We start from the raw sequence: 17,354 nt of genomic DNA, 5'->3' as shown, positions 1-17,354 counted from the left end.
CCAACTTAGAACCAAAGTTTGAGATAAAAGTTATCAGCAGGCCCTACCACCCGCATCCATTCATATTGAAAAGCACGGAATGATAACTGAGCTTTCAGGTACGTTCCTTTCTTGATATCATAAATGTGATTTACTCCGCTCTGGCATCGCTCAATGTGCTTGTGCTTTATATTGGAGCTCGATGGGAGAACATCCCCTGCAAGAAGCATCCCAATCCAATTGGATTCTCAATTTTGCCATGCATTATCAAATGCGTCACTCCAACTCCTTCCTCAAATGATCCCACGTCGTTAAAAACCTACTACCATGCGATTTTCTTAAAATGCGCATAAAAACACAGAACAAGCGGTCAACATTGGAAGCTATGCTATTCTTTTTGGTTGAAAAAGTATGAAGTGTGTAGAAGGTGTATCACGAAACGAATTTTTCAGCAATGAAATATTCCAAGTAAATCATCATCATCTTCAGTCACCCTGGAGGGATTCCTCTTGGCGTGGAAATCATGCTTCATGAATTGCCACCACAGATGAAACTCAAAAGCACTCTGCAATTTGTGGCTTAGGTTGGCTTGCCCCTGCTTATATATAGGAATGAAAGTTTAATTGGGTAGTCTGTCCTTTGTCCTAGTATCTGAAGGTGCCTAACCATGAAAAACTGGGGTCCTTATGGAGCAATGGTACTAATTCAGCTAGCTTATGGTGGATCAAATATCCTAATAAAAATCGCAATCGACAAGGGACTAAATCAAATTGTCTTTGTGGTGTACAGACATATCATTGCCATGCTTTTGCTAGGTCCCTTTGCTTATGTATTTGAAAGGTAAGGATCCCTTAATCTGCCATAGCGTTTGCTTTGATGCTCCATTTGATCATATGGCCTAAATGAAGTAGTTAGAGGATAAAAGAAGAGCAGTAATCTCTTTAAATGTATTTGCAAAGCAGGACGCAACGCCCTTCACTCTCATTTTCAGTGATGATGAAGATTTTTGTGTTAGCCTCACTAGGCACCACCGTCCATCTTAATGTTTACTATGCTGGTTTACATTACACTTCCGCAACCGTTGCAAGTGCCTTGGGTAATGTTATTCCCGGTTTGACATTTCTCATGGCTGTTCTTTTTAGGTAAATGCTCCAGTCATCCGAAATCCAAGTATCTAACTTCAGTCCTGATTACTTGTTTTCCAACTGTGCTGCCTTTTTAGCGTTATCTGATTTCTATTTTTTTAGGATGGAAGAGGTGAGGATTCGAAGTGCAAGAGGTCGAGCTAAGGTGTTGGGAACAATGGTTTGCATTGGTGGGGCACTTACTTTTACCTTTTGGAAAGGAGGGTACCTGTTCAATGGCTTCACAGAAAGACCACTGATCAACGTCTACAGTACCAAAGGTTCCGCTAGTGAGCATCATGGTGGGAAAAACTGGATCAAAGGCTCAGTCCTCATTCTGATCAGCCATATTGCATGGAGCTCGTGGCTCATTCTCCAGGTGATATCTACTTCATTGAAAATAATAAGCCTGTATCACTATATATGTTATTTGTACCTAATCCATAGAAAGGAGCTCGTAACTCGGACACTGTTTTCACAGGCTGTAGTGTACAAAGTCTACCCAGCTCGATTATCTCTGAATGTTCTTATCTGCTTCTTTGCTTCACTGCAATCTTCCTTCCTTGCCTTGATTTTTGCAAGGAATCCAGTCTTGTGGAAGCTAGAATGGAATGTGCAGCTCTTGACCATCATATACTGTGTGAGTCTACTCCTAATATCTCAGTATTTATGTACTAATGACTAATAACAAAAGCGATCGATCAGTTTCCATTAGTCTACTCCTAATATTTACTTTTGTGATAGGGAGTTGTGATCTCAGGATTGGTGTACTACTTGCAAACTTGGTGTATCAGTAAGAGAGGACCCGTTTTTGCAGCAATGTTTACTCCATTACTAGTTATTTTTGTGGGAATATTCTCAGCAGTTGCTTTTGCAGAGCGTCTTCACTTGAGCAGGTGAGTAACGAATTACAACACTAATTTGATTTTATCTCTCTTCTAATGATCTGAGTGTTTCTCATGCCATGATCATTGAGTTAAGATGCCTGGTTTTCACTTTGTATCAGCATTTTAGTTCTTTTATCTTTTGATGTGAAGAATAATACAAGGTTGTTGGTCCTTCCCAGCTTGATAGGAGCATTTCTCATCATTGCTGGCCTTTACATTGTCCTGTGGGGTAAGAGGACAGATGGTCGCTCTGAAGGAATAAGTAAGAGTAAAAAAGGCTTGGATGATGATAAGGTACTGGAGATTTCTATAAATGATCAGCCTGGTACAAACCCCATCACAAATGAAAGGAAATGAGAACTGGGTTAAGGGAAGGGAAGGGAAGGGAAAAAATGAACAAAGTTTGGTCAAAGGTTGTCTTGATTGAAGTCATATATGCTAAGGCTAATCAGCGGGAAAATGGTTGAATCTTTTTCATTATGACAATCTAAGTGGTTGAGACCCAGTCATCATTGGTGTAATTGGGAGATAGTTATTCCATTGAAATAACATGATGTTTCTTCTTTCATACTTTGAAATTTTACAAGGTCCAAACGAGACTTATCTTTCATCACATTGAAAAAGTCATTTTTTCATTGGGATATTTCAAACCAAGGTATGAGGGGCTATCTCTAAGTTTTTCTTGGAGCAAAAACTGACAAATATAATATAGTATAATAGATTGTAAAATGGTAAGCTACCATAACAGTCCTTACTAAACAAAAAATTCTTACCACATAATATGTATAATGAAATCTAAATCGTCAAATAAGGGTACAAATCTAAGGTACAATGGTATAAATAATGAAACTTCTAAAAGTATAGGTGACACCATAAGACTGATGGTGCATTTTCCAAAAGAAGTAGATTTGATCAAATGCATATATTTAAGAACAGATTAAGGCCATTGGAAAGGAAAATCCTAAAGCATTATTTAAATTGAACATATATTAAAAAGGGCATCTTATCCGATCCAAGCCTTTTGGCGTTGCACAATGACAAGAAAAATGCGCACGCTCGTAGATATTATATTGCATCTAATTTTCTTGAAATACAAGATGCTCATTGTTCGATAAGAAACCAATTTTCACAACTTCAAATATTTAAGAAATATATGTGCAATTTAGTTTAGATCAAATAAAATAATTGAAGTCTTATTCAAATAAAATAAAAAGACGAGGGCTCATCGAGATTCTCTACGTTTTTCTTAAATCCTATATTTAATAGTTATTAATTGGAATAACTTTGTATTTTTGCCTTTAACTAAAAGCCAAAGGTAAAGTCCAATCATAATTTTCAAAAGACAACATTAATATTATAAAAACTTTATTAAATATAAAAAAAATTCTTAAATAAATTAAAATAGGGTTTTAACAAGATTTTTTTTTTCTAATTTCCATATTATGTTTTTGTAGCCATAATCCCTTTGAATTTTTATTTTTTATTTTAAAAAAAAAAGCTTAAAAATTAACATTTTAGAAATCAATGCAAACAAAAATTTATATGTCTATACTCATTTCGCTTTAAAATTGAACAAATCTCACTAAAATCAGCAATGAGCTTCTAGAAAGACTAATTCAGTTCTGAAAACATTGATAGAAACACAAAACAAGTGCTTAGCATTGGAAGCTATGCTATTCCTTTTGCATGAAAAAGTATGACGTGTGTAGAAGGTGTATCACAAAAAGAATTTTTCAGCAGTGAAATATTCCAAGCAATGGCAAAATCACCGGTCGAATGGATACAAAATGAAGCAGCATCATCTTCAGTTACCATGGAGGGATTCTTCTTGGCGTGGAGATCATGCTCCTTCAATTGCCACCACAGACGAAACTCTAGGGCACTTTGCAATTTGTGGCTTAGGTTGGTTCTGCTTATATATAGGAAATGAAAGTTTAATTAGGTAGTCTGTCCTTTGTCCAGTATCTGAAGGTGCCTAGCTAATCATGAAAACCTGGGGTCCTCATGGAGCAATGGTACTAGTTCACCTAGCTAAACAAGGGACTAAATCAAATCGTCTTTGTGGAGTACAGACATATCATTGCCACGCTTTTGCTAGGTCCCTTTGCTTATGTACTTGAAAGGTAAGGATCCCTTAATCTGTCATAGCTTTTGCGTTGATCCTCCATCTGATCATATGGCCTAAATGAAATAATTAGAGGATAAAAGAAGAGCAGTAATTTCTTTAAATGTATTTGCACAGCAGGACGCAACGCCCTTCACTCTCATTTTCAGTGATGATGAAGATTTTTGTGTTAGCCTCACTAGGCACCACCATCTTTCTTAATGTTTACTATGCTGGTTTACATTACACTTCTGCAACAGTTGCAAGTGCCTTGAGTAATGGTATTCCCAGTTTGACATTTCTTATGGCTGTTCTTTTTAGGTAAATGCTCCAGTCATCCGAAATCCAAGTATCTAACTTCAGTCCTGATTACTTGTTTACCAACTGTGCTGCCTTTTTAGCGTTATCTGATTTCTAATGTTTAGGATGGAAGAGGTGAGGATTCAAAGTGCAAGAGGTCGAGCTAAGGTGTTGGGCACAATGGTTTGCATTGGTGGGGCACTTACTTTTACCTTTTGGAAAGGAGGGTGCCTGTTCAATGGCTTCACAGAAAGACCACTGATCAACGTCTACAGTACCAAAGGTTCCGCTAGTGAGCATCATGGTATGAAAAACTGGATCAAAGGCTCAGTTCTCATTCTGATCAGCCATATTGCATGGAGCTCGTGGCTCATTCTCCAGGTGATATCTACTTCATTGAAAATAATAAGCCTGTATCACTATATATGTTATTTGTACCTAATCCATCGAAAGGAGCTCGGAACTTGGACACTGTTTTCACAGGCTGTAGTGTACAAAGTCTACCCAGCTCGATTATCTCTGAATGGTCTTATCTGCTTCTTTGCTTCACTGCAATCTTCCTTCCTTGCCTTGATTTTTGCAAGGAATCCAGTCTTGTGGAAGCTAGAATGGAATGTGCAGCTCTTGACCATCATATACTGTGTGAGTCTACTCCTAATATCTCAGTATTTATGTACTAATGACTAATAACAAAAGCGATCGATCAGTTTCCATTAGTCTACTCCTAATATTTACTTTTGTGATAGGGAGTTGTGGGCTCAGGATTGGTGTACTACTTGCAAACTTGGTGTATCAGTAAGAGAGGACCGGTTTTTGCAGCAATGTTTACTCCATTACTAGTTAGTTTTGTGGGAATATTCTCAGCAGTAGTTGCTTTTGCAGAGCGTCTTCACTTGAGCAGGTGAGTAACGAATTACAACACAAATTTGAATTTATCCAATATTTTCATAATCAGACCAGTCATTGAATCAGAAAAGTTATCAATTCACGGTTTACTGATTGAACCAGCGATCGAACCGCGGTCGAACTGATGATGACGTCATAAACATATAATTTATAAATTATTAAAATTTAAAATAATTATAAAAAATAAAAATAATAATTTATATACTATTTAAAAATTAAAATTTCATTTGAAAATGAAAAAATTAGTTTCAAATTTAAAATTTAAATTAAAATCATAATTTTAATTTAAAATTTAAAATTCATTTTTAAATAAAAAGCTTATTTTAAAATTTGATTTAAAATTTTAATTTTTATTAATTTAAATTAAAATCAGAAGTTTTAAACATGAAGTAAAAAAATAATAAATAATATAAAGATGAAATAAAAAATAAATAAATCTAGCAGAAGAGATGAGAGGGTGGGACAAAAAAGGGCTACTTTTTCTATTGAGGGGTTCCAGTGGGGGTCGCTCGGAGGAGGAGGGCTTTTTCTCCAGCAACAGCAGCACGAGGTGGGGGGTTTGGGGGGAGGGGGGTTGGCTTTTTCGGCACGGGGTGTGGGCAAGGGTTCCTGGGAGTCGCGTGGGGGTGTTCCGACGGGCAAAAAATGGAACCTTTTTCAGTGGGAGTGGGGGTGGGGGCGGGGGTTCCAGCAGGGTCGTGGAAGGATGGGGTTTCCAGCGCAGGGGTGGGTTCCTACGGGTAAAAAAGGGAAGCTTTTCTTTTCCAGCATGGGGGTGTTGCCAACGAGGGACGACAATAATGGGAGGAAAAATTAATTTCAATCGTACCGGCCGATTCGAATAGAACCGGACGGTTTGTCCGGTTTATCGGTTGGACCGCCGGTTTAAGTGGTCCAACCCAGATTCAATACCATTCCGGTCTAATTGGTCGAACCAAACCGGAACCGTGACCGGTCGGTTCGGTTTTTAAAACCATGATTTTATCTCTCTTCTAATGATCTGAGTGGTTCTCATGCCATGATCATTGAGTTAAGATGCCTGGTTTTCACTTTGTATCAGTATTTTAGTTCTTTTATCTTTTGATGTGAAGAATAATACAAGGTTGTTGGTCCTTCCCAGCTTGATAGGAGCATTTCTCATCATTGCTGGCCTTTACATTGTCCTGTCGGGTAAGAGGATAGATGGTCGCTCTGAAGGAATAAGTAAAGAGTAAAAAAGGCTTGGATGATGATAAGATACTGGAGATTTCTATAAATGATCAGCCTGGTATAAACCCCATCACAAATGAAAAGAAATGAGAATTGGGTTAAGGGAAGGGAAAGGAAAAAATGAACAAAGTTTGGTCAAAGGTTTTGTCTTGATTGAAGTCATGTATGCTAAGGCTAATCAGCAGGAAAATGGTTGAATCTTTTTTCATTATGACAATCCAAGTGGTTGAGACCCAGTCATCACGGTTGTAATTGGGATGTAATTGGGAGACAGTTATTCCACTGAAATAACAAGGTGTTTCTTCTTCTCATACTTTGAAATTTTACAAGGTCCAAACGAGACTTACCTTTCATCACATTGAAAAAGTAATTTTTTTTAATGTGATATTTCAAACCAAGGTATGAGGGGCTACCTCTAAGTTTTTCTCATAGCAAAAATTGACAAATATAATATAGTATAATGGATTGTAAAATAGTAAGCTATCGTAACAGTATTTACCAAACAAAAAATTCTTACTATAAAATATGTATGATGAAATCTAAATCGTTAAATAAGGGTACAAATCTAAGATACAAGGGTACAAACAATGAAACTTCTAAATGCATATGTGATACCATAAGATTGATTGTGAATTTTTCAAAAGAAGTAAATTTGATCAAAGGCATATATGTGAGAAAAACAAAACATGATAGAAGATACTAAGATGCCTAGAAAGGCAAATCTCGAGCATTATTTAAATGGAACATATATTAAAAAATGGCACCGTATCCAATCCAAGCCTTTTGGTGGTGCACAACGGCAAAAAAAAATGTGCACGCTCATAGATATTATATTGCATCTAATTTTCTTGAAATACAAGATGTTTATTGATTGATAAAAAACCAATTTTCACAACTTCAAATATTTAAGAAATATATGTACAATTTAGTTTAGATCAAACAAAATAATTATAGTCTTATTCAAATAAAATAAAAAGACGAGGGCTCATCGAGATTCTCTACGTTTTTCTTAAATCCTATATTTAATAGTTATTAATTGGAATAACTTTGTATTTTTGCCTTTAACTAAAAGCTAAAGGTAAAGTCAAATCATAATTTTCAAAAGACAACATTAATATTATAAAAACTTTATTAAATATAAAAAAAATCTTAAATAAATTAAAATAGGGTTTTAACAAGTTTTTTTTTTCTAATTTCCATATTATGTTTTTGTAGCCATAATCCCTTTGAATTTTTATTTTTTTTAGAAAAAAAAAAGCTTAAAAATTAACATTTTAGAAATCAATGCAAACAAAATTTATGTCCATACTCATTTCGCTTTAAAATTGAACAAATCTCACTAAAATCAGCAATGAGCTTCTAGAAAGACTAATTCAGTTCTGAAAACATTGATAGAAACACAAAACAAGTGCTTAGCATTGGAAGCTATGCTATTCCTTTTGCATGAAAAAGTATGACGTGTGTATAACGTGTATCACAAAAAGAATTTTTCAGCAGTGAAATATTCCAAGCAATGGCAAAATCACCGGTCGAATGGATACTAAATGAAGCAGCATCATCATCTTCAGTTACCATGGAGGGATTCTTCTTGGCGTGGAGATCATGCTCCTTCAATTGCCACCACAGAAGAAACTCAAGGGCACTTTGCAATTTGTGGCTTAGGTTGGTTCTGCTTATATATAGGAAATGAAAGTTTAATTAGGCAGTCTGTCCTTTGTCCAGTATCTGAAGGTGCCTAATCATGAAAACCTGGGGTCCTCATGGAGCAATGGTACTAGTTCAGCTAGCTAATGGTGGATCAATTATCCTTATGGGAATCGCAATGGATAAGGGACTAAATCAAATCGTCTTTGTGGTGTACAGACACATCATTGCCATGCTTTTGCTAGGTCCCTTTGCTTATGTACTTGAAAGGTAAGGATCCCTTAATCTGCCATAGCTTTTGCTTTGATCCTCCATCTGATCATATGGCCTAAATGAAATAATTAGAGGATAAAAAAAGAGCAGTAATTTCTTTAAATGTATTTGCAACGCAGGACGCAACGCCCTTCACTCTCATTTTCAGTGATGATGAAGATTTTTGTGTTAGCCTCGCTAGGCACCACCATCTTTCTTAATGTTTACTATGCTGGTTTACATTACACTTCTGCAACAGTTGCAAGTGCCTTGAGTAATGGTATTCCCAGCTTGACATTTCTCATGGCTGTTCTTTTTAGGTAAATGCTCCAGTCATCCAAAATCCAAGTATCTAACTTCAGTCCTGATTACTTGTTTACCAACTGTGCTGCCTTTTTAGCGTTATCTGATTTCTATTGTTTAGGATGGAAGAGGTGAGGATTCAAAGTGCAAGAGGTCGAGCTAAGGTGTTGGGAACAATGGTTTGCATTTGTGGGGCACTTACTTTTACCTTTTGGAAAGAAGGGTACCTGTTCAATGGCTTCATGGAAAGACCACTGATCAACGTCCACAGTACCAAAGGTTCCGCTAGTGAGTTGAATCATGGTGTGAAAAACTGGATCAAAGGCTCGGCCCTCATTCTGATCAGCAATATTGCATGGTGCTCGTGGCTCATTCTCCAGGTGATATCTACTTCATTGAAAATAATAAGCCTGTATCACCGTATGTGTCAGTTGTATCTAATTCATGGAAAGGAGTTCCTAACTTGGACACTGTTAATAGGTTGTAGTGTACAAAGTCTACCCAGCTCGATTATCTCTGAATGTTCTTATCTGCTTCTTTGCTTCACTGCAATCTTCCTTCCTTGCCTTGATTTTTGCAAGGAATCCAGTCTTGTGGAAGCTAGAATGGAATGTGCAGCTATGGACCATCATATACTCTGTGAGTCTACTCCTAATATCTCAGTATTCATGTACTAATGAGTAATAACAAAATCGATCAGTTTCCATTAATCTACTCCTAATGTTTATGTTTGTGATAGGGAGTTGTGGGCTCAGGATTGGTGTACTACTTGCAAACTTGGTGTATCAATAAGAGAGGACCGGTTTTTGCAGCAATGTTTACTCCATTACAAGTTATTACTGTGGGAATATTCTCAGCAGTTGCTTTTGCAGAGCGTCTTCACTTGGGCAGGTAACAAGTTACAACACAAATTTTATTTTATTTCTCTGCTAATGATCTGAGTGTTTCGCATGCCATGATCATTGAGTTCAGATGCCTGGTTTTTACTTTGTATCAGCATTTTAGTTCTTGTATCTTTTGATGTGAAGAATAATTCAAGGTAGTTGCCAGCTTGATAGGAGCATTTCTCATCATTGCTGGCCTTTACATTGTCCTGTGGGGTAAGAGGACAGATGGTCGCTCTGAAGGAACAAGTGAGAGTGAAAAAGGCTTGCATGATGATAAGGTACTGGAGATTTCTGTAAATGATGAGCCTGGTACAATCCCCATCACAAATGAAAGGAAATGAAGACTGGGTTCAGGGAAGTGAAGGGAAAAAATGAACAAGGTTTTGTCTTGATTGAAGTCATGCTAAGGTTATGTAGCAGGAAAATGGCTGAATCATTTTTCATTGTGACAATCTAAGTGGTTGAGACCCACTCCTCATGCTTGTAATTGGGAGACGATTATTCCATTGAAATAGTAGGGTGTTTCTTCTTCTCATACTTTGAAATTTTACAAGGTCCAAACAAGGCTTACCTTTCATCACATTAAAAAAAGTCATTTTTTCAATGGGATATTTCAAAATGAGGGGCTACCTCTAAATTTTTCTCGTAGCAAAAACTGACAAATATAATATAGTATAATAGATTGTAAAATAGTAAGCTACCGTAGCAGTACTTACTAAACAAAAAATTCTTCTTGCCACTATTTAGGAGCTTGCACTTCTGTTGTTTGGAAGAGGAGACTTGATTTCTGCTTGCTTATGGATGTCTCTTGTGTCTATTCTTAGTTCTACTTCTCATCTTCATTGAAGAACACATCTCTACTAACAATTAACTTCCCTGTTTGAGGTTGATACACCTTGTAAGCTTTAGAGGAGGAACTGTATCCCACAAAGATGTTTGGTTCTAACTTCTTGTCAAGTTTATCACGCTTGACCTGTGGAATGTGAGAGAAACACACACAACCAAACACTCTAAGGAAATTTAGTGAAGGTTTATAGCCATACCATGCCTCAAATGGAGTTTTATCCTCCAATGCCTTGGTAGGGAATCTGTTCTACAAGAAAACTGCAGTACTTGCCGCCTCAACCCAAAACTTCATTGGCAACTCCTTGTCATGAAACATACATTTGGTCATCTCCACTATGTATCTGTTTCTCTTTTCACTAACTCCATTTTGTTGTGGAGTATATGGAGCAATAAGCTGGTGTTCTATGCCCTCTTCCTCGCAAAACAAATTAAATTCTTTTGAGGGGTATTCTTTTCCATTATATGACCTTAGAACTTGAATTTTTCAGCTACTTCGATTTTCCACCATTTTCTTGAACTTCGAAAACACTCCAGCCACTTCTAACTTGAATTTTAAGAAAAAAAAATCCAACACAATCTTGTAAAATCATCAATGAAAGCAATGTAATATTGACTACCTGCTAATGATATAGTTCTCTGAGGATTGGATACATCTGTGTGGATTAGATGCAACTTGTGAATGGCTCTTCAGGTTGACTTTGGGAATGGTCTCCGTTTTTGTTTACCGTATTGGCAAGCATGACAATTTGGTAAGTGATCTGAAAAGGCTAGTAATCCTTCTGACAACTCATTTTTCTTCATTAGCAACATTCCTTGAAGGTGGCAATGGCCAAGTCTCTTGTGCCATTTTTGAGTAACGTTCTCCTCAATGGAATAAGCAATCTACTTTTCCTCGATTGGATCAAATGAGAAGCTTTTGCATCTCATTTCTACTCTGAAAACTTCTTGTCCATTGTAACATGAATGAGGCAATGTTTGTCTTCAAATGACACTTTGAATCATTTTTCTATGAGTTGACCGACACTCCACAAATTTTGATCAATATTAGGTACAAAGATAACATTTAAGATTGTCTTTGTGCCTGTGTTTGTTGAGATGGCAATGGTTCCTTTTCCTTTCACAGGAATGTGATCACCATTTCCTATCCTAACCTTTGTGATTGCTATGAGCTTTAAATCTTTGAAGAGAGTCCCGTCATGGGTTATGTGGTTTGTAAAACCACTATCAGCCAACTTTCACTTGATTCCCTACTTGAGAAGCAAATGGCAACAAAAAATTGATCTTCCTCTTCTTGGTCAGCAACTTGAGCATCTGCTTCCTGTATCTGATTTTTATACTTGCATATCACAGCCTCATGTCCGAACTTGTTGCATTTGGAACATTTGGCATCAGGTCTTCTCCAGCATCTAAGTGGAGGATGGCCTTTATTCTCATAGTGCTGGCAGGGTGGATATTTTCCTTTGAAATTTCCAGTTCTGCTTTTATTGCTACTCGAGGTTGTAAAGTCACTGTTTTCTTCCTAGCCTTTCTTTTTTCTTCTTAGCTCCGTGATGTTTTGCTTGTAGAGCTCCTTCAGTGATGACATCTTGCTTCATAAGCCTTCTTCACTCTTGTGCCTACAAAGAATTAAGCAATTCTGCCAAGGATATCTTTGGCAAATCCTTAGTGTTCTCTAAGGTTGTAACAATTGTTTCATACCTTTCAGGCATCATGACAAAGATCTTTTCTACAATCCTTGAATCATTTAATTTAGAGCCGAGTAACCTTACTTTGTTTGCAATACTTAGAAGTTTATCTGAATAGTCTTTAATTGTTTCAGATTCCTTCATTTTTTGCAACACAAATTCTCTTATCAAATTCAAAACTTGCATACCTTTTATCATTTCATCTCCTACATATTCTTCTTGAAGATAATCCCATATTGCTTTTGCTGTTTTAAGGGACATGACTCTTGTGAAAATCGTGGGTGACACCACAGCAAACAAGCATGCCTTAGCCTTTGATTTCTTCGTTTTCTTCTCCTTATGAGCTTTGATCTGAGCTATGGTGGGATTATTCGGTAAGACTAGGATATCATAATCCTCTTTTATAGCCTCCCAAAGATCCAAAGCTTCCAAATATGTCTCCATGCGTACTGCCCAAATCTGGTAATTATCTCCATTGAAGACAGGCAGAGCAATTGATGAAAAACTGGCCTCTACTTCCATGATGTGTCGTACTCAACATAGATCCCTCAATAAGATTGCTTTGATACCAATTGTTAGTTTTTAATCTAGAAATAACTAGAAGACTGACAATACTTTGCAGCAGGAGAACTATTGAAAGATTAAACTCAAGAAATGATGCAAAAGGAATTCATTAATTCATTCAACTGAAATACAATAAATAGAAATTGAAAAACAAACAGAAACAAAGATCATGGTCCTACATTTCAGCCATGATTCATAGCATGAAACAAACTAACCAACAACTTAATTAGATTAGGACTTAAACTTTTAAATAACTGAAAAATAAAACAACAATTAAAACACATGCATAAACTACAGTCCTAAGGAAGCCAAAATAACAAATAACATAAATTGCAGGTTGTGAAGAAAGAAATGGAAGGAACCTACTGAAATGAAAGAACTAAATGTGCATAAATGACATGTTAGTGCAACAAATGAAAGAAAAAAAAATCCAACACTTTTGGAGGAGGAAAATATGCTTATGAATGATAGGTGGAGTGAGAGCAGACACTGCATGCTGTTAAGTTTGTCCCATAAGAAAGATGAACCTTTCTTATAATTGTTCATGGAAACATCTTCATACACTTATACAACAGAACCTATCATTTCACTGATGGAGAAGATGACCTTGGATTTTACCCTAAAATGAGGAGAAACAGAATCGAGGATGCGTATAGAGTGTTACATCCAATAGCAATGAAGTTTTAACAAGGGGTACGGCTTATCACACTTACAGTGTTTGCAAGACTGCAACCTTTTAGAGCAGAAAGCACACCAGAACTATAGACTACATGCCTCTGGCATATGATCAAGAGAATCATTACAGGTTGTTTATCCACATGGAAGGAGACCTAGTCATCATGGCTGTAATGGGGAGACAGTTATTCCATTGAAATAACAGGGTGTTTGTCCAAGAAATTCAATGTTGCAAGCAGGAAACCACATAAATTATTGACATCCAACTTGAGTCCTAAAAGACCAAATAATAAATGACAGTGACAATAACAAATAATTGATAGTCATCGTAATGCCTAAGCTTTGTGTTTCATTTATTCCATTCTTAATGTTTTGTTTGATGTGAATTCCTTTGTTTGAGAAACAACATTATCCAAAATAGATATTGTTGATTAGCATGACTCATGAAGCTAAATCGGTTTTATTTGTTGTTATTCTTTAGGATTATGACCATTTCTTCATGCTATTTTTTAGGCACTTAGCCGTTATGCTCAACATGCAGCAAATTTTTCTGCAATTCAGTTTTCATTATGCTATATAGATAAATGGTTTGTTGCTCAATAAAATGAGGTCTTCTACAGTCTCTAAATTAGCTTTCTTTCATTATCTTTAGTCTTTGGTTTCCTAAATATCCAACAGACTGGTATCAGAGCAATAATCTTGAGGGACCTGTGAGATTGAGAGAGCTCATACACAATTCCTAAACACTTATCACTTATCTCTCCAAAAAACACAAAAACCTATTCAGAATGAATTCAGAAAATTCATTCACTGCAATTGCACTTCCAGTGTTTGATGGAACAAATTATCAGGTGTGGACTATTAGAATAGAAACCTATCTTGATGCTTATGATCAATGGGAAGCTGTTGAACAAGTATATGAAGTTCCACCCCTGCCAAACAATCCAACTCTTGCACAAATCAGAAATCAAAAGGACAGGAAGCAAAAAAAATCAAAAGCAAGAGCAACCTTGTTTGCAGCAGCCTCATCTACAATTTTTACCAGAATAATGACACGGAAAACAGCCAAGGAAATTTGGGATTTTTTTAAGCAAGAATACAAATGAAATGAAAGGGTCAAAGGGATGCAAGTGTTGAATTTGATCCGAGAATTTGAGATGCAAAAGATGAAAGAATCAGAGACAATCAAGGAATATTCTGACAGACTTCTTAGCATTGTCAATAAAGTAAGACTCCTTGGTACTGACTTTTATGCTTCTAGAATTGTTCAAAAGGTCCAAGTCACAATTCCTGAAAAGTTTGAGGCTACAATTTCATCTTTGGAAAACTTAAAAGATCTATCAAGCATTACCTTGGCAGAATTGTTGAACGCATTGCAGACACAAGAATAAAGGAAGCTTATGAGGCAAGAAGGATCTGTGGAGGGTGCTATTCAAGCCAAATCACAAGAACAACAATGGTGGCCCAAAAAAAAAAAACAGAACAAAAACAACAAACTTGGAGGTTCTGCAAGCAACAACAAGAATAGCCAAAGCAGCAACACTCAAGTCTTTTCACCTTGTCCCTACTGCAAAAAAAACCAATCATCCACAGAATAAGTGTTAGTGGAAGCCAGATGTAAGATGTCACAAGTGTGGTCAGTTAGGGCACATGGAAAGGATATGCAAGACTCAACAGCACTAAGGAGAAGCCAAGGCTACTGAGGATCAACCTCAAGAGAAGCAGTTGTTTGTGGTATCATGCTTTGCCAACAACAGCTCCACAAAAAGCTGGCTTATAGATAGTGGTTGTACAAACCACATGACTTATGATCGAGAGCTCTTTAGAAAGCTTGACAAGACCATTATTTATAAAGTCCGAATTGGAAATGAAACGCATATTGCAGTAAAAGGCAAAGGAACAATAGCAATTGAAGGCAACATAGGACTGAGATTAATTTATGATGCTTTATGTGTTCCTGAAATTAATCAAAACATTTTGAGTGTTACTCAATTGTTGGAAAAAGGTCATAAGGTGTTATTTGAAGACAAAAACTGTGTGATTAAAGATACAAAAGGCATAAAAGTGTTCAAAGTTCAAATGAAAGGCAACAACTTTGCCTTGGATTTGATGGAAAAAAAGCAAGTTGTTGTACACAAAGAAAATAGCAATACTGTGCTTTGGCACAAGAGATTGGGCCATTTCCATCATGTCGCTCTACTTTTCATAAAGAAGAACAATCTGGTGAAAGGTTTGCCCGAATTAGAAGAAAAGCCTCCTAAATGTGCTGCCTGTCTGTATGGGAAGCAAACCAGGCTTTCTTTTCAATAAAACAAGGCTTGGAGGGCTACACAAAGGTTGCAATTAATACACACAGATGTAGGAGGACAAATGAAAACACCATCATTGAATGATAGTAAGTATTATATTGCTTTCATTGATGATTACTCAAGAATGTGCTGGATTTATTTTATGAAGCTTAAAGCTTGGATTGAAACTCAAAGCGGATGCAAATGCAGGTGATCAGATCTGATAATGGAACTGAATATACCTCTGAAAAGTTTAACAAGTTTTGTGAAGATGCAGGCATTGAACATCAGATGATAGCACCTTACACTCCTCAACAGAATGGTGTTGTGAAGAGGAAAAACCGGACAATTATGGAGATGGCAAGGTGCTTCCATCATGACAAAGGACTGCCAAAGAAATTTTTGCTGAGGCTGTAAACACAACAGTTTTTCTGCTAAACAGATTGCCAATAAAAGCTTTGCAGAAAAAAAACTCCACTTGAAGCATGGTATGGCTACAAACCAAAGTTGCTTAATTTGATGACATTTGGTTGCCTATGTTTCTCTTAGATCCCTCAAGTTAAGAGAGACAAATTGGACAAAAAAAAAAGCAGAATTTGGGATTTTTGTAGGTTATAGCTCAATTTCAAAGGCTTACATGATCTACTTACCACAAAGCAATGAAGTAATTGTCAGCAAGGATGTTCAATTCCTCAAGTTAGATAACTGGAGTTGGGAGAATGACAAAAAGCTTGAGGTTCAGGAGGAGAATGATGATATGGGTGATGAACCTGTTAGAGGAACCAAATCACTCTCTGACATTTATCAGAGGTGTAATGTTGTTGTAATGAAGCCTACAGGGTATGAAGAAACTGCAACTGATCGGAAGTGTATGGCTGCAATGGAGGAGCTAAAGATGATTGAAAAGAACCAGACATGGGAGTTGGTAGACAGACCTAAACACAAGAAAGCTATAGGAGTCAAGTGGGTTTACAAAACCAAGATCAATCTTAATGGTTCTGTAAACAAGTACAAGGCAAGACTTGTTATCAAGGGATATGCCCAGATGTTTGGGGTAGATTTTTCTGAAACTTTTGCCCCGGTTGCCAGGTTGGATACCATAAGGATGTTGTTGGTTCTTGCTGCACAAAAGGATTGGGTTATACACCAAATGGATGTCAAGTCAATCTTTTTGAATGGATACTTAGAGGAAGAAATTTTTGTGGAGCAACATGAAATTTTTCAAGAACAAAAAGAGAAGGTATATCAACTGGAAAAAGTCTTGTATGGTTTAAGAACAGGCACCAAGGTCCTGATATAGCAGAATTGATGCACACTTAGTGAACTTAGGCTTCGAAAAAAGTCTGAGTGAATCTACATTATATATCAAGAAGGCTGATGATGAAATACTTGTGGTATCTCTGTATGTTGATGATGTACTCATTACAGGAAGGAGCAAGGAGTTGATTGGCAAGTTTAAAAAAGAAATGAAATATGTCTTTCAAATGACAGACCTTGGGAGGATGACATTCTTCCTTGGTATGCAGGTACATCAAAAGCAAAATGAAACATTTCTATCCCAACATAAATATGCAAAGGAAGTCCTCAAGAAGTTCAACATGGAAAAGTGCAAGCCAACTGCAATTCCAATGAATCAAAAGGAGACTAATATGCGGCCTAATGTATTAATTGCAACCAGGCCAGATATCATGCATGCAATGA

The 17,354-nt window shown here is 36.7% G+C and overlaps 3 protein-coding genes across 5 annotated transcripts; all 3 read left to right on the top strand.

Moving 5' to 3' along the window:
- Positions 1–494: 494 nt before the first annotated feature.
- Positions 495–2,558, top strand: LOC100260287 (WAT1-related protein At1g43650). Its single transcript, XM_002273764.5, has 6 exons — positions 495–819; positions 942–1,121; positions 1,227–1,482; positions 1,585–1,743; positions 1,848–1,999; positions 2,170–2,558. The coding sequence occupies exons 1-6, from the start codon at positions 647–649 to the stop codon at positions 2,345–2,347; spliced, it is 1,098 nt and encodes a 365-aa protein (XP_002273800.3). The 5' UTR covers positions 495–646; the 3' UTR covers positions 2,348–2,558.
- Positions 2,559–3,825: 1,267 nt separating this feature from the next.
- On the top strand, positions 3,826–6,764 carry LOC100246214 (WAT1-related protein At5g64700). Of its 3 annotated transcripts, XM_002271251.5 has the most exons (5): positions 4,214–4,415; positions 4,520–4,775; positions 4,878–5,036; positions 5,141–5,295; positions 6,421–6,758. In XM_002271251.5, the coding sequence occupies exons 1-5, from the start codon at positions 4,219–4,221 to the stop codon at positions 6,512–6,514; spliced, it is 861 nt and encodes a 286-aa protein (XP_002271287.3). In that variant the 5' UTR covers positions 4,214–4,218; the 3' UTR covers positions 6,515–6,758. The 3 variants fall into 3 exon arrangements, with proteins under 3 accessions (XP_059598841.1, XP_059598846.1, XP_002271287.3); XM_059742858.1 differs by having other exon boundaries at positions 3,826–4,415; positions 4,520–5,036; positions 6,421–6,764; XM_059742863.1 differs by lacking the exon at positions 6,421–6,758 and having other exon boundaries at positions 3,828–4,415; positions 4,520–5,036; positions 5,157–5,247.
- Positions 6,765–8,192: 1,428 nt separating this feature from the next.
- On the top strand, positions 8,193–10,117 carry LOC100241097 (WAT1-related protein At1g43650). Its single transcript, XM_002271290.5, has 6 exons — positions 8,193–8,423; positions 8,546–8,725; positions 8,830–9,088; positions 9,189–9,347; positions 9,448–9,599; positions 9,759–10,117. Exons 1-6 carry the CDS (start codon positions 8,251–8,253, stop codon positions 9,934–9,936), a joined length of 1,101 nt encoding a protein of 366 aa, XP_002271326.3. The 5' UTR covers positions 8,193–8,250; the 3' UTR covers positions 9,937–10,117.
- Positions 10,118–17,354: the final 7,237 nt, after the last annotated feature.

Source organism: Vitis vinifera, chromosome 2 (assembly GCF_030704535.1).
Source record: "Vitis vinifera cultivar Pinot Noir 40024 chromosome 2, ASM3070453v1".
In the NCBI taxonomy this organism is placed as follows: domain Eukaryota; kingdom Viridiplantae; phylum Streptophyta; class Magnoliopsida; order Vitales; family Vitaceae; genus Vitis; species Vitis vinifera.
Note: the sequence above shows the minus strand (reverse complement) of the source record. Positions and strands in the feature narration are given on the sequence as shown.